Source organism: Fusarium graminearum, chromosome 1 (assembly GCF_000240135.3).
Source record: "Fusarium graminearum PH-1 chromosome 1, whole genome shotgun sequence".
Classification (NCBI taxonomy): Eukaryota; Fungi; Ascomycota; class Sordariomycetes; order Hypocreales; family Nectriaceae; genus Fusarium; species Fusarium graminearum.
Window position 1 is genome coordinate 4,036,016 of NC_026474.1, and position 13,918 is coordinate 4,049,933.

A 13,918-nucleotide genomic window follows, 5' to 3' on the forward strand; every position below is an offset into this window, starting at 1 on the left:
GCACTTGACCAGTCACGAAGTTCTTCATTGCTTGGTATCCCGTTGTTCATACCTACCTCCTAATACTTACACTTAGTCCTATCAGTGACACGATCAAAGCTTAGAGTCCGACGGCGTTTGTCCTCACATAGGTACGGATACAACTTCCGAATTAGAACCATGTCCGGCCTTTGTAGCTTTGAGTTGGACATGTCTCTTGTGTATCATGGCTCAGCCTTTTCTCCTCCAACCCCGCACCAGAGGAAACCCAACATGCCTGTAGTGCTTCTGTCATGTGCTTGTGACAACTGATCACCTACCACTTTGGTACAGTAGAGTCGAGATTAAAATTAACGTCACGGCGTACGTATGTAGATATTTTGCATAGAAAAGAGGAAACATAATCCTGCCATTGGCCCGTTCCGTTGACCTCGGCGTTTTGCGTCATGGCTCGGTGTTGCTTGTGATTAATATCCGTGCTTGGCTTCGCCGAAAGGAAGCATATAAATATAGCCAATGTTCGAGCAAGATAGCGTGACTATAAAACCAGTGACATTGATACTTTCTTTATCGTAAACAGTTGTTTGGTTAAAGTGAAAGTTACTGCATATACTCGAAGAAAGCGCATCTGCAGTTTGGTAGCGTCATTTAGATCCACCAACCGCCAACTCAGCTCAAGCCAGCACAGCCTTACCTATCAACCGACGCCTCAATCGCTGGTAGCCGACTCTACTCGCTTTTCCCAACAAACAATATTCTTCCCCTCACGATATTCCTGCACAGAAACATTGTTTCATTCTTTTCCAATTCCAATTACCACAAAAATGGCTGCCCCTGCTGAAAAGACCATCACTGACCTCAGTGGTAAATGGGTTCTCGTATGTTTTACCCCTCCACTCGATATATGTATGTATAGTTGAATCACAAGACTGACAAACACCGCGCGATAGAACAAGTCACTCTCTGATAGCTCAGAGCCCATCCTCGCCCTCCAGGGCATCGGCTACCTTACTCGCAAGGGCATTGGAATGGCTACAATTACACTTGATGTCAACCAATACAGTGCCCCTCCTAAAGAGCCAAACACCTCTACTGACGTCTTCACTCACATCGACATCACTCAGTCTGCCTCTGGCTTGACAAGCACCCAGGAGAACCGATGTCTCGACTTTGAGCAGCGTGAACACTCTGACTGGCTATTCGGTTCTGTCAAGGGCCGTTCCCGATTCGTCACTCTCGATCAGGTCGAGGACGACTTTCTCAAGCAGGGCTGGCTCGTCGAGGCCGACGGCAAGTTCGTCCAGAGCATCGCGGAGAGCGTTGATAATGGTTGGGTCGCCAACCAGATCTGGGGTTTCGAGGAGATCAAGGGCGAGAGGAGATATGTCAGGCACGTCCTGGTGACCAAAGGTTCCCAGAGGGTTACGGCCAAGCTCATCTACGACTACCAGGCTTAGATCGGACAGATTCGTGGTACTCCTAACATTGATAGACGATTAATGACTTGAATACTGGTTTCTACCTCGATGCCCTACGGGTCAGCTTCCTCAATAAATGAATAGATACTTGATCAATCAAGCCAACCAGATTTGTAAATGTTTATGCAATTTATACGTGAAAGTAATATCCATCAAGGTTTATTATCCCCAGGGTATTGCGCTATGTTGAAAGCAGCTTTCCTGCTTGACAGGCTGCAGCGAGCCCATCACAATCTTATGATGTTTAGATCATTATTCCCCAACGCCCATTCAAGATGCTCTGCCTTTCCTGTTGCCGCCCTCCCTATGACCTATACTCTTCAAAACTGATTCCATTGATTCCAAAACGAAAAGTTGACGATCTACTCGGGTCTCCGCTTCACAAACTCCTCGAGATCCTGCACTGTCGCAACGCCCAGGACAAACCTCCTCTTCTCATCCGTAATGACGGCAAATTCCTGCTCCCAAGGTCCTTCGGGCACACCTCCGCGGTAAAAGTCTTCGAGTTCTTCGAGGGTGGTCTCCATGGTAATGACCTTGTAGGTGCGGCCCTTGCGCTGGAAACGTGTCATGGCGGTTGAGAGAGGATCGTTGGGCTTGACCTTGCCCGAGTCGAGCAGCGACTGCAAATGTGGGATGGAAATGTAGCCCAAGAGAGCGCGGTTATCGGAATCAACGATGGTCAAGTGGGTGTAGTCGCGCTCGAAAGCGGAGAGGAGAGCGAGAGAAATGGCATCGGAGGGGTTGAGAGAGAGGGCGGCTGGGGGGTCGAGGTCCTCAACAGTAGCCTGTAGAGCGTTAGTTTATGATTGAGTATTGATATGCGCCTCGTCATTATATTGAAACTCTATTCAGACGTCATATCGCTGATGCCCCTGGTGTAAAGTGGTGTCATGAGCAAGTTCCGTCGAAGAGACTTACCCCACGGTATCGAGAAGACCACTTTGTGACGAGAGGATGTGTCGCGCTGGACATTGTAGTGGTCGCAGTAGCAGCCGCCATGTTGAATCGAGTGGTGATGGAAAATCGTATAGCGAGCTCAATGCAAGTGTCGAGGGGAATTCGGTATCTGAGTTAAATCTGATTGAAATGTCGGGGTGTTGAAGGGGTCGCGGGGCAGGTCTAAGTTAGAATCGAGTCACGCAAAAGACTTGATGGATTAGTAGTGGGGCACAGCTTTTTTTGTTAGGTTATCATGACATGGATGATGGATGGGCTAGTTCACTAACAGATGTAGTTCTAATATCTAAGGTAGGCAGTTTTATCTGGCAACTGGACTGAATACATGCTAGAACATGTAGAAGATTTAAATCATTGAGAAATCTTCGAATTTAGCACATGCCATTCAAGAGTCCTAAGTGACAAACTATTAGAGGCAAGCTACCCTGATAGTGTTGACGAACAGGATTTATACACCCCTTATTCTGTCATCGCCGCCATCTGGGGAGAGGCTACAGAAATAAAGCCTACACGAATTCAATGCCTACTACCTAGGTACAGTAGGTTCAGCTGACCCCACTATCTCAGGGCCACATCGGCAACCTGTGGATCGTCCCGTTACAGTGTTGCTTAATTAGCGCCGAAGGCAAGGTCCGGTGTAAGTGGAATAAATTCGTTGATATCTAGAGAAACGAGTTACCATGATTGATATGAAAAGTACAAGAGAATACATGATCATATAGGGCAATACATGAAATCTCACAAAGAACATCGAGAGCCAAAGAAACAGATAGTGCGATGAGCGTGATGTCACCTTCCACCCCTCCCTCAATCCTGCACACCTGCCACGAGCGTCATACCCTCTTTCATCATGGACAGGATGGGATTGGCATGCACCTTAACTCCGAGAGACAGGTGCAGCTTTCCTGACGTTGATAATTCCTGGTTTTTGTTTTCTACCTTGCCTTGCCTTGCAGTATCTCTTCTGCACTACTCTTAACTACTGCTTTTCTCCCTTTGTAAGTCGCATTAGGGAGATACTCACTTATACCTCTGGATTCACTCATTGTTGGAGTTGAAACGACGATCGGCCAGGTAAGGCAGTTCAATCAGTATAGCCCATCCATTCATGTCAGCTTGCGGCAATACATCACTAGCCGGAACCCAATCTCCGTGGTTGCTGTTTCCCTGCAACACCCTTATCTTTGTGCTATGAATCCTTCCCATCATCATATTTCTCGACATCAAACTCTCCTTTAAAACACCCAATTGAGACTATCTTCTCTCAGCTTAGACTGAATATCGCTAATAAACTGGCAGAGATCGCAGCCCGCCTCGGATAGCTACAATGTCCCCATTGCATCCATCCAAGGACGCCCTCCAGGGAATGTTTTACAGCTCACTCTCAGCAACAAACCACACTCCGTATCAGGCTCGTGCTGAACTCTTTCCCATTCACTCCTCTGTCGTTGAAGATGCCAAGGGTAAAGCTAAGAAGCTGAGCGCTGAAGCAACAGCTGAGTTTGAAAAGGCGAGCGCAAAGGCTCAAGCCAAGACTGGAAAGATCGAGTTGTACTCTGGTAGATATTATACTGCCTGTACCTTTGGCGGTTTGATGGCTTGTGTACGTGGTTTTTCTCCAGTCTGGAAACATGCCGTTATGGAAGGCTGGCCGTTCAAGTCAAAACACATGCTGACACGATCTAGGGACTCACCCACGCTGCTGTAACCCCTCTAGATCTTGTAAAGACTCGTCGTCAAGTTGACTCCAAGCTCTACACCAGCAACTTCCAGGCCTGGGGCAAGATCTATCGTGGTGAGGGCATCCGTGGCATCTTTACTGGATGGAGTCCTACGCTTTTTGGCTATTCTGCCCAGGGTGCCTTCAAGTACGGTTGGTATGAGTACTTCAAAAAGACCTACTCGGATATGGCTGGCCCCGAGGCGGCCACCAAGTACAAAACTGGTCTGTATCTTGCCGCATCTGCCTCAGCTGAGTTCCTTGCCGACCTTGCACTCTGTCCCTTCGAAGCTGTCAAGGTACGCATGCAAGGTTCGATTCCAAACCCTTATACTGGAACAGTACAAGGAATCGGTGCCATCACAGGCAAGGAGGGTGTTGCTGGTCTCTACAAGGGTTTGTACCCACTCTGGGGTCGCCAGATTCCTTACACAATGATGAAGTTTGCTTCCTTTGAAACGATCGTCGAGATGATCTATGACCGTCTTCCCGGTCAGAAGAGCGACTACAGCAAGGCTGCTCAAACCGGTGTATCCTTCACTGGTGGTTACCTCGCCGGAATCTTGTGTGCTATTGTATCCCATCCCGCCGATGTCATGGTCAGCAAGCTGAACTCGAATCGTCAACCCGGAGAAGCATTTGGCAGCGCCATGGGTAGAATTTACAAGGACATTGGTTTCGGTGGCCTTTGGAACGGCCTTCCTGTGCGAATTGTCATGATCGGCACTCTGACTGGCCTCCAGTGGATGATTTATGTAAGTGTTTTTAGACGGTCTCGTCGGTCTATATGATATTGCCGCTAACGTGTATCAAAGGACTACTTCAAGATCTTTATGGGTCTCCCAACCACAGGCGGTGGTCCACCTCCAGCTAAGAAGCAGGAATAAGTCATGCGACCCACCTTATGAGTGTCTGTTCTTTATATGTCCTGAGAAGTGTGTGTGTGCCATGGTCGTTGGGGGCATTTTTAATGGTTTCAGATCCACTGTTTGTCTCTGACGGATCCAAGAACCATGTTGATAGTCAGACGAAATATCCCATTCCTATGAAACATTCGGATTCTCGAGATAACACAGTGCATTCTGATAGTGATATGCCTCCGGAACAATCGGGTACAGGTGGAACTATGCATTCGCTTTGTGGAACTCTGCTTATCGGCGTTCATCCTGAGCTGACGATAACTTGGCGGGATAACGATGCTGCTCGGAGAAATGCGATCCATGAACCCTCTAAACGAGTGAGGAGCAGCGCATTTGCTTCTTGGCATCTCTTCGGCGCATAAGTGATCGGATAGAAATAGTGTTGGCCGCGGAAACATACAAAGCGTCACGGACCAGAATGCCAGCCCAAGTTCCATGCCGCGAGTTGCCATTGGAAGGGCCATGCTTGTCCCCACAATGGTACGACTGGCAGCGTTGTACTTATGATGATAGGCTGTTAGCCATGACTATTGTTTTACGGAGTCCCTGTATAAATGCCAAGCTTCTATGCGGGCTTAAAAGTAACATATCGCTCCCGAACTTGTTACGAAGATGAAGTTTTAATCTATAAAAGGTGCAGAAGACGCTTCTGTGGCGAGGCTTATAGATATCACATATCTAAACCGTCTAGAATTTCTATGTATTAACGTTAGCCAGGTGCCAGACTACCACCAAAAAGGGTTGCATCCAATGCCGTCATGGTACATGAGATGGGTGGGCACCACGGCGAGAGCGGCGCGGTTCACATAGTACGTTGACGCAGTGTGATACGCAGGCCGTTGTGAACTTTAGTTACAGCACAGAGCGCTAGCGTAACTGACATTTATTCCAGAAAACTACTGCCTTTGGCTTAAAAGATGGGTGTTATAGCGTAGCGTCATGACTATGTAACATAGACGAAGCAACCAGATTCGCCAATAACCCATCTCGTCTCCTACAATTCTCAGTTATACGACATCGTACTGTATCATAAGAGAAAGCAGTCTACCAAACAAGTGACTGGCTACCGCTAACTCGACCACGCGTATAAGGGCTCAGCGAACTTTGAAGTGTGCGTTACCTCGTAGTATCGCGAAACTCAGTACATGGGATCAGTCGGTATCAACAGCATTGAGATGATAAGCCGTACCTGTGCAGTAAAACAAACGGGCATTCGTCTGGAACAATAAACTGAGAGGCCAGGACGACAGGCAGACCATAAAGCCAACTACAACACAGCCGGGACCGACGCACGTTAGACACCCGATATCCACAAATAGCAGCCGACTGGTTAGTCTAACGGTAAACATCACAACGTGCATGTACTTGGCCAAGCTGTAGTGGAAACCTGAACATCGTCTTATACCACCTGTTACGACATGCAAATGCATAGGATGCCATGTTAACAATAACGGACCGACTGGTAGACGATCAGGATGGGAGGGGAATTGAATTGATAGGATACCATCACCACGGTTGGGTACGACGGGTCGAGTGATTGGTGACAGTTCTGGTGGGCTTTGGAAGATGGGATGTGCCGCATGGCAACCCCACACTCTCACAACTCGAGTGAGGGGTTTGACGCGGTTTATCACTTTGGTTTGGCGAGTGTCGTCTTAGTTGCAAGACTCGCCATGGCCGCCCAGAAGCGAAGAGGACGGTCGACCGTTTATGGCGCGATGAGGCTCGATATCTAGGTCAAGCCGGTGCTTTGTCATAATCAGCTTCCAATACTATCCCATCGAGACTTGGCCAACAATGTCATGTTATCTGCTTCCTGGACATTTGTCAGTCAGTTTCCATTTCTGTTGATCCAACAATGCCAAGCAACAGGGTTCAGGTAGGGATGAGACTCAACAGCGGTCTCTCTCTCTCCTGGCCCTGCCCAGCTTAGGAAGTGACCGCACTCGAGGCTCCCAGACGAATAAGGCAACGAAAAAGACGACGTTACCTTTTCATGCCTATGAGGCAACACCTTTCTGGCTGTACAAGACAGGAACCTGAAGTAAATGCAGCCACGCCAATGGCTCAAGAGAACTCACGCGACATGAATGAGGAATGCATTGCTTGAATGAAACACTGTTGCTCTGGTTAACAATGACACAGTCCTCTCCGACTTGGCGGTGGTTAGTTCGTCTCGGCGTTCGCTTGTTGCAGAAGTGCTCGACCTTCCGAATACTTCGGCTAAAAGCCAACCCCAAACTCAAAGAGAGGCACAGGCACACAGAGCTGGGAGAGGCTAATAACCGATGAGTTGTGGCGTTGTTCGTTATTTACCGCACCAAAGAACAAGTCTCCAGGTTCGAACTAGTGCTTTTGACGCCGTCATTTCACCTTGTGAGTAGTGTCTAGAATTATTTGCCGGTTGCGGAGAGTTGATACAGTGTCTGGACTTTGTAGAAACATTACTGTTTGAGGTTGTTCTAAAGTTATCTGGTCCAACTTACCTATGATAGGCTGAAGAGGTAGTTAGTTGTGCAGGATGTATAAGCTACAGTGCACATATGAGGGACTTTTGGTTTGGAACTATCCATGTCTTTTGCTGGCGTGACTATTTGGCTCTTGACACAATATCTGTTGTTGGTTTGTCAAGAAAAAAGAGAGTAGCAGCCCATTGCCTGGATATATTGAAGGTTACCTATCGTGGAGGACGTTTTCGTTTGTTGGTCTCAGGGTACCTACCTATGAAGAATTAACATCTGCGTCGGGCTTCCGTCTGCCTACCTATGTAACTGTAATTGTCAGGGAAGTAGGTACACATGCAGTAGTCGAGGTAGGCCGCTCCTTTAAAGGAACCTTGCCTGCTCACGAGTTCTATTTTTGAAATGCTGGAGCAAATAGAATAACAATTAGATGAGCTGTCTTCATATCTGTACTCGTTCTGCTATTCTGAGCAACGACTATTACGATATCATGGCATATATTTATCAAATCCCTGGTTAACGACCGCTTCGAGCCCCATATTGAGTTCTTGGTTGTGTTTGGCTTTAGCGTATCAGGCAATGGATCGTAACTTAGCTGTTGGGCCTAGCCTCCGACCAACCTAGGAACTGGGCCAGTAGCTGGCGTCTATCAACCGTCCACACCATACGCCATGTTCAGTCCAGGTCAGGTCTGGCTAAGTCTGATCTGTCGCACTGGCGTACCCCGTACAGTACCCCAGGCCCCCTCTTCAGCGATGATGTTGGACGTCTACATCGAGTCTAGTCCATTCACTACAGCTACTTGGTCTAATGGCGCGTCTATGCCGTACATATCTGTTGATACTTGAGTGACAAAGTTGCCAATAACTTGAACAATACTTGGACACCTAATAGCCATACCAGTTCGGATGAGAAACCAGGTACGCGGACTCTCCAGTCTGATAGAAACGGTCTCAAGGTCGCATGGTTCTGCTTTTCGTCCTGGCTTTGAGGTGGTATTATCTGGAGGATCTAGGGACCCAGCAAATGCACCATCATGAGAGTGGTAGCGCTAGTAATATACTGCAGGCTAGAGGGGGGGCCTATTGGAGGGGCTTCGAGGGTCTAGGCAAACTGGGGTTGCGCGAGCCCTCTCCCTTAGGTCGATCGATGTACGGATATGTATGTAGGTACTATCAGGAAAGAAGATGGCGGACGACATTTCCGTACGATATTATTCGCATCGGTCAACTGATCCAACTGAAACGAGGCAGCGGCCGTTGTTGAACGCACTAAATGCCTTGCCGAGAAGGAAACATCCGTCCTCAGACTCATCAACTCAGCCATGTCTACGGGCTGTGGAATCTCCCATCATGACTTGTTCTGGTCCGATTACCTGTAATATTACCCCGGTCACCTACCAACTACGCTGAAATGTGCTGTAACTCAAGGTAGCTAAGTTTAATCCATGGTCCAGTCAAAACCCAGTCCAGTTCTGCAGGGCCCATGGATAAAATCCTACGTCCTGGAACCTCACCCGCTGCACCTACCATGTTGAGGCGCGGTACCATTGGATCCAACCACGAGGTCATTGACCCATCCTTCTTTTCATCTCCTCCACTTTCACCTTCACTTCCATGTCCACTATCATCTCCCCCGGACTTGACCTCCATCCAGGTCATTTCCCGCCACCCTCATCCTTACCTTCCTTACATCGGCGGTTGTCCCTGCTTACCTTACCTCGCCTACCTCAATCTGTGCCTTCCATTTACAGCAGAACCAGACGAGCAGCTTGTATCTATTGCTCTCTCTGCCTTGCCTTGCCTTGCCTTGCCTTGCCCTCCAGCATCGCAACTTGACACCTCCCTCTTACATCCAAGGTGCTTTTGGAACCATATTCGACCTTAATTGCATTTCTTTTCGTCACAGCCAAACCAAACCATATACAGGCAGCAATTGCTTCGTCTCTGGTTCGGCTTTCAAATCAGTGTAGTAGCTCCGGCCGGCGCTATCGTGTCCACGCCACACAACCACGCCTCGCTTTTCCCCAAGCCGGTGCCAAGTTCCAACGCCGACCAGCACCCGCGCCATTCGTCGCTCAACACTCGGCAACTCTGAATTTGTTTGACTTGGCTTGCCGTTTCTCAACTTGTCTTGTCCGCTTTATACAAGTCTCTGCTTACATTCCGCAAAATTGAGGCCATTCGCGCATGGTACTTTGTCCTAATTGCGACTCTCTTCGTCGAGGTGCTGCCGCCGCAGCTGTTGCGGGTCAGCCGTTTCATAACGTCCCTCTGATCGGCTCACCAAGTCCGCGACCTTCCTACCGAATCGCTACCACTGACGACATCACGACATCGCCATGGCCGGGTTTTTCAACAAGATAAAGGGTTCTGGCACTGTATGTCTTGGACTTGCTTATTGCCCATTTTCATCTCGGATTGCCCCAGTTCTACCTGATCTATCGCTTCAAGTTGCGCCAAGTATGGTTCTCATGACTGACAAAATGCCTCTCGCTTCTGCTTCTAGGCCACAACCACTACACCCAACAAGCAAGATGCTGTCGCAAAGAAGAAAGAGGAGCCTGTCCTCGACCTCACGCCGCTCGAGAAAATGCTCCAGAACGCTGGTTCCCTCCGAGATGACGGCACCGATCGCTTCTTCGGCCTTGAGAATGTACGTCCAGCCCTGCCTAACAACCTGGCGCGCAGCCGCCCGTCTCTGCTTCAACTCCATTACACCACTTTTACGAGAAGTAGGCTAACCCGTCAATAGTTTGGAAATACATGGTGCGAGATGTGCTAGTCATCACCCAGCCAAGCTGTTATACTGACCCTTTCGTCTAGCTACTGCAACTCGATCGTGCAGGCTCTCTTCTACTCCGAGTCATTTCGAAACAATGTTGTCAACTACCCCCCGATCTCGCCCACCGAGACGAACGGTAGCCGACCCAAAGTTCCTATCACCATCAGGCCTCCGCCCACCGACCCCGTGGAGAACGCACCTAAGCAAAAGGGTCTCAGCACTTCCCAAGTAATCAAGCAAAGACAAAATTCAAGTCACCAATTACCAGGGCAGGTAGGCGTTCGACCCGAAGACAAACCTGATACGCCCGAATACAAGAAGAAACAAGCCATGATCAAGGGGCCTATCCTCGAGTTGGCGCGAGAGAATGCTACGTCCTATGGTATGGACGAGTGCACCTTTACAGGGCTCAAGGACATCTTTTTGGCATTACTTGAAAGCAATACTCATACCGGAGTCCTCAGTCCTCAGCGGTTTCTGGAGATATTCAAGCGCGACAACGAGATGTTTCGGAATTCTATGCATCAAGATGCTCACGAGTTCTACGGTCTTGTGCTGAATGATGTCATAAACTCAGTTGAAAGTGCAGCCCGTCAGATGAAATTACAAGCACCAACTAATGGTACCGACGGGCTAGCCAACTCAGTTGAGCATGTCCTTGGATCGGCCATGGCGAACCATGTGGCTGGTACGAGCTCGCCGGCGACTGGATGGGTTCATGATATTTTCGAAGGCGTTCTAACATCAGAAACCAAGTGTTTAACTTGTGAAACTGCTTCTCAGCGTGATGAGACATTTCTTGATCTGTCCATCGATCTGGAGGAGCATTCTTCCGTAACATCCTGCCTACGCAAGTTTTCGGCCGAGGAGATGCTCTGCGAGAGGAATAAGTTCCACTGCGACCACTGTGGAGGTCTTCAAGAAGCTGAGAAGAGAATGAAGGTGAAGCGATTACCCAAAATCCTGACACTCCACTTGAAAAGATTCAAGTACACAGAAGACTACAGCCGTTTGCAAAAGCTTTTCCACAGGGTCGTGTATCCCTACCATCTACGCATGTTCAACACGACGGACAATGCCGAAGATCCGGATCGGCTATATGAGCTGTATGCAGTGGTGGTCCACATTGGCGGAAACGCTTATCATGGTCACTATGTGTCTATAATCAAGGTTCCAGGTCGGGGATGGATCTTATTTGACGATGAAATGGTTGAACCAGTGGATAAAAATTTCGTCCGCAACTTTTTCGGTGACAAGCCTGGAATGGCCACCGCATACGTGCTGTTTTACCAGGAAACAACGTTTGAGAAAGTGCGAGAGGAGCAGGAGAAGGAGGGTATGGAGGAGGTGAAACTCGCCAGCGAGGCGGCCAACCTAGCCCAGGAAAACGGGGATAAACCCGATACTTCACCCTTGAAGCGACAAGCGACGCAGCCCATGTCACCCCTGGCGCATCATGAATCGATGGCAAACCTTGCTCATGCGAGAACGGCGCCAGCTATGCCTTCTGCTCCCCCACCTGATGCTTCGCCTCCTCCTACAGCTACGACTAATGGGTTGTCCCGTGTCCAGACTCAGAAGGAAGAAGTCAAATCCAAGGAAGACAAGAAACGGGAGAAGAAAGAGCGCGAGGCGGCCGAAAAGGCTGAGAAGCTTGCAGAAAAGGAGCGAGAGAAACAAGCCAAGCTTGACGACAAGAAACGAAGAGAAGATAATCTTAGGGCGATGCAGCAAACACGGAGAAACGAAAACGACGAGCTAGCCAAGGTTCTCGAGGCCAGCAAAAAGTCAGCTGCACAAGAAGATGAAGCGAGAAAGAAGGAGAACGGAACACCCCAGAGCAATGGGATTCTCGACCGGACCAAGAGGGGTAGCAAGTCCATGTCACGAAAGAGTTTCTCACTTTTCCACAAGGACAAATCGGGCGCGCAGGCTCCAGACACCCCTAACGGCGATTCGAGCGAGAAGCACGATAAACTCAAAGATCGTCTCAGCTTCAGCCTGGGCCGCAAAAAGAGCACAAACTTGCTTTCATAATCTTAAAACACACACAATTTGCAGCGTTTACACAAGAAAGAGGATACGGACGGAACTCGGGTTTATCATTATGCTCCCGCAGGTTTTGGCGGATGTAGGATACCCATACACCTTGAATGAAGCCGCCATTATATGAACAAAGACGTGACCAAAAGCGCAAGCGCAAATAAGAGACGGAATGTCTTTTGGGTTGGTCAATACTATCATCTTGAGGACAATTCTTGTGCCCCTTCTGGCCTCTTTGACAAAGTTTGCCATGGTCTTGTGAAGGTCACGAGAGCTTCAAATTAAAGAGACACTGAATAGAGGATGAATCACATCGGCAAAGAGCATGGGTTAGATATTACTATTCGAACGAGCTCGCTTGTTCATTTTTACTTGGGCGCTGTGGGTTACAGCCTGCGGTGTAACAGTTGTACTATACATGAGTTACATAGGAAGCCAGAAGCCCACGCCTACGTGGTTTCTGCTTCATGGAAGATGGCGCTCAATTTCATATGGAGGCTATCTCCCTTTCATACTGACTCGTTCCACGTCGTCTTCATGCCAAGTTGCGGCGATTCCACACATGGCCTATCGTGATTTATATCAACAAAACTCCAAGTCAAAAATTGCCTGACTCCATTAATGCCTGGGAAAGTCTACCGTGTCCTCTTTTATAACCATATCGTATATGAGTGTCCAAACGTGAAACTTGGAATCAGCCAAGTATGAGCTCGTAAAGAATAATAACAGAGTTGACGAAAATCAGTGGCACTGGGATGACGTTAGTGTCGGGTCGTATGGTACAGTGCAACCTCCTCTCCGTATGTATTGCGCTATGTGAATTTCGAGATTGGACGTACTCCTCATTATGGTTCGAACGCTCGCGATGAGGTTAATGATCTTGGCCTTGACACTGGCATCGGGGCCAGCACCAAACGCAGGATCATATGATGCGGGCGAAAGATTGACTGCACAGAATATGTCAGATAAAACATGCGCGGATACAGAGAGACTCGGGGTTGGGGTGGTTCGTACTGCGCGCGAGGAATCGATCTTCGGAAAGGACAGCGACGGCATTGATGAGGAGAATGCAGACTGCGAGGTGAATTAGTAGATGCGCATTGGGGAAGGGAAAGTAGCATGTTTCCTACCATAGAGAAAACTCCCAAAGAACCACATCTTGGACGACGACGTTAATCGTGGCGAAAGGGTTGGATTCAGTAGTTGAGAGTTGACGATGATGTGTAACTATCTGCCTCCTACCATGGATCCTGACCTGGCTTGTAGAGGTAGTGCCTGCCTGGCTAATAAGCAGGTACGTACCCATATATCGCAGCTGCCATCGTGGCTTAATGGAGCAGCTACAGGTACGCCTACCCCTGCCCGGGGGTAGGAAACACTGCGGGGGATATGTTAGGCCGATCCGAAGACCCCTAAAGAGGTAGGTTGAGCTCTGAAGTCTATGAAGGAGCAGATGCGATCGCGAGTACTTTATTTTTTTTTGTAAGGTTAAAATAAAATGAGGCATGTTTCTTCATTCATGCTTTTCATTTGGTCTTTTTGAAATAACTTCTACTTTTGCGCTCCGCGAAA

The 13,918-nt window shown here is 48.7% G+C and overlaps 5 protein-coding genes across 5 annotated transcripts; 3 read left to right on the forward strand and 2 right to left on the reverse strand.

The window, feature by feature from the left end:
• Positions 1-450: 450 nt before the first annotated feature.
• Positions 451-1,571, forward strand: FGSG_01228 (uncharacterized protein). The gene is made up of 2 exons (XM_011318701.1): positions 451-857; positions 930-1,571. Exons 1-2 carry the CDS (start codon positions 804-806, stop codon positions 1,434-1,436), a joined length of 561 nt encoding a protein of 186 aa, XP_011317003.1. The 5' UTR covers positions 451-803; the 3' UTR covers positions 1,437-1,571.
• On the reverse strand, positions 1,502-2,531 carry FGSG_01229 (uncharacterized protein). Its single transcript, XM_011318702.1, has 2 exons — positions 2,379-2,531; positions 1,502-2,245 (listed from the first exon to the last, which is right to left on the reverse strand). Exons 1-2 carry the CDS (start codon positions 2,457-2,459, stop codon positions 1,820-1,822), a joined length of 507 nt encoding a protein of 168 aa, XP_011317004.1. The 5' UTR covers positions 2,460-2,531; the 3' UTR covers positions 1,502-1,819.
• A 1,213-nt stretch (positions 2,532-3,744) lies between these two features.
• FGSG_01230 (phosphate carrier protein 2) lies at positions 3,745-5,185 on the forward strand (the record flags this gene model as incomplete). Its single annotated transcript, XM_011318703.1, has 3 exons — positions 3,745-4,020; positions 4,104-4,892; positions 4,953-5,185. 3 exons carry the CDS (start codon positions 3,745-3,747, stop codon positions 5,022-5,024), a joined length of 1,137 nt encoding a protein of 378 aa, XP_011317005.1. The 3' UTR covers positions 5,025-5,185.
• Positions 5,186-9,860: 4,675 nt separating this feature from the next.
• Positions 9,861-12,340, forward strand: FGSG_01231 (uncharacterized protein; the record flags this gene model as incomplete). Its single annotated transcript, XM_011318704.1, has 3 exons — positions 9,861-9,899; positions 10,028-10,174; positions 10,367-12,340. 3 exons carry the CDS (start codon positions 9,861-9,863, stop codon positions 12,338-12,340), a joined length of 2,160 nt encoding a protein of 719 aa, XP_011317006.1.
• A 351-nt stretch (positions 12,341-12,691) lies between these two features.
• On the reverse strand, positions 12,692-13,557 carry FGSG_01232 (uncharacterized protein). The gene is made up of 4 exons (XM_011318705.1): positions 13,477-13,557; positions 13,361-13,420; positions 13,186-13,293; positions 12,692-13,096 (listed from the first exon to the last, which is right to left on the reverse strand). Exons 1-4 carry the CDS (start codon positions 13,502-13,504, stop codon positions 13,041-13,043), a joined length of 252 nt encoding a protein of 83 aa, XP_011317007.1. The 5' UTR covers positions 13,505-13,557; the 3' UTR covers positions 12,692-13,040.
• Between the last annotated feature and the right edge of the window lie 361 nt (positions 13,558-13,918).

Coding starts and splice junctions, on each gene's coding strand:
- FGSG_01229 (XM_011318702.1), bottom strand. CDS start 2,459: ATGGCGGCTGCTACTGCGACCACTACAATGTCCAGCGCGACACATCCT. Junction 2,246..2,378: donor GGTCTTCTCGATACCGTGGG/GTAAGTCTCTTC, acceptor AACGCTCTACAG/GCTACTGTTGAGGACCTCGA.
- FGSG_01232 (XM_011318705.1), bottom strand. CDS start 13,504: ATGTGGTTCTTTGGGAGTTTTCTCTATG. Junction 13,421..13,476: donor CTTTGGGAGTTTTCTCTATG/GTAGGAAACATG, acceptor TTCACCTCGCAG/TCTGCATTCTCCTCATCAAT. Junction 13,097..13,185: donor CGTTCGAACCATAATGAGGA/GTACGTCCAATC, acceptor ACGTCATCCCAG/TGCCACTGATTTTCGTCAAC.
- FGSG_01228 (XM_011318701.1), top strand. CDS start 804: ATGGCTGCCCCTGCTGAAAAGACCATCACTGACCTCAGTGGTAAATGG. Junction 858..929: donor TCAGTGGTAAATGGGTTCTC/GTATGTTTTACC, acceptor ACCGCGCGATAG/AACAAGTCACTCTCTGATAG.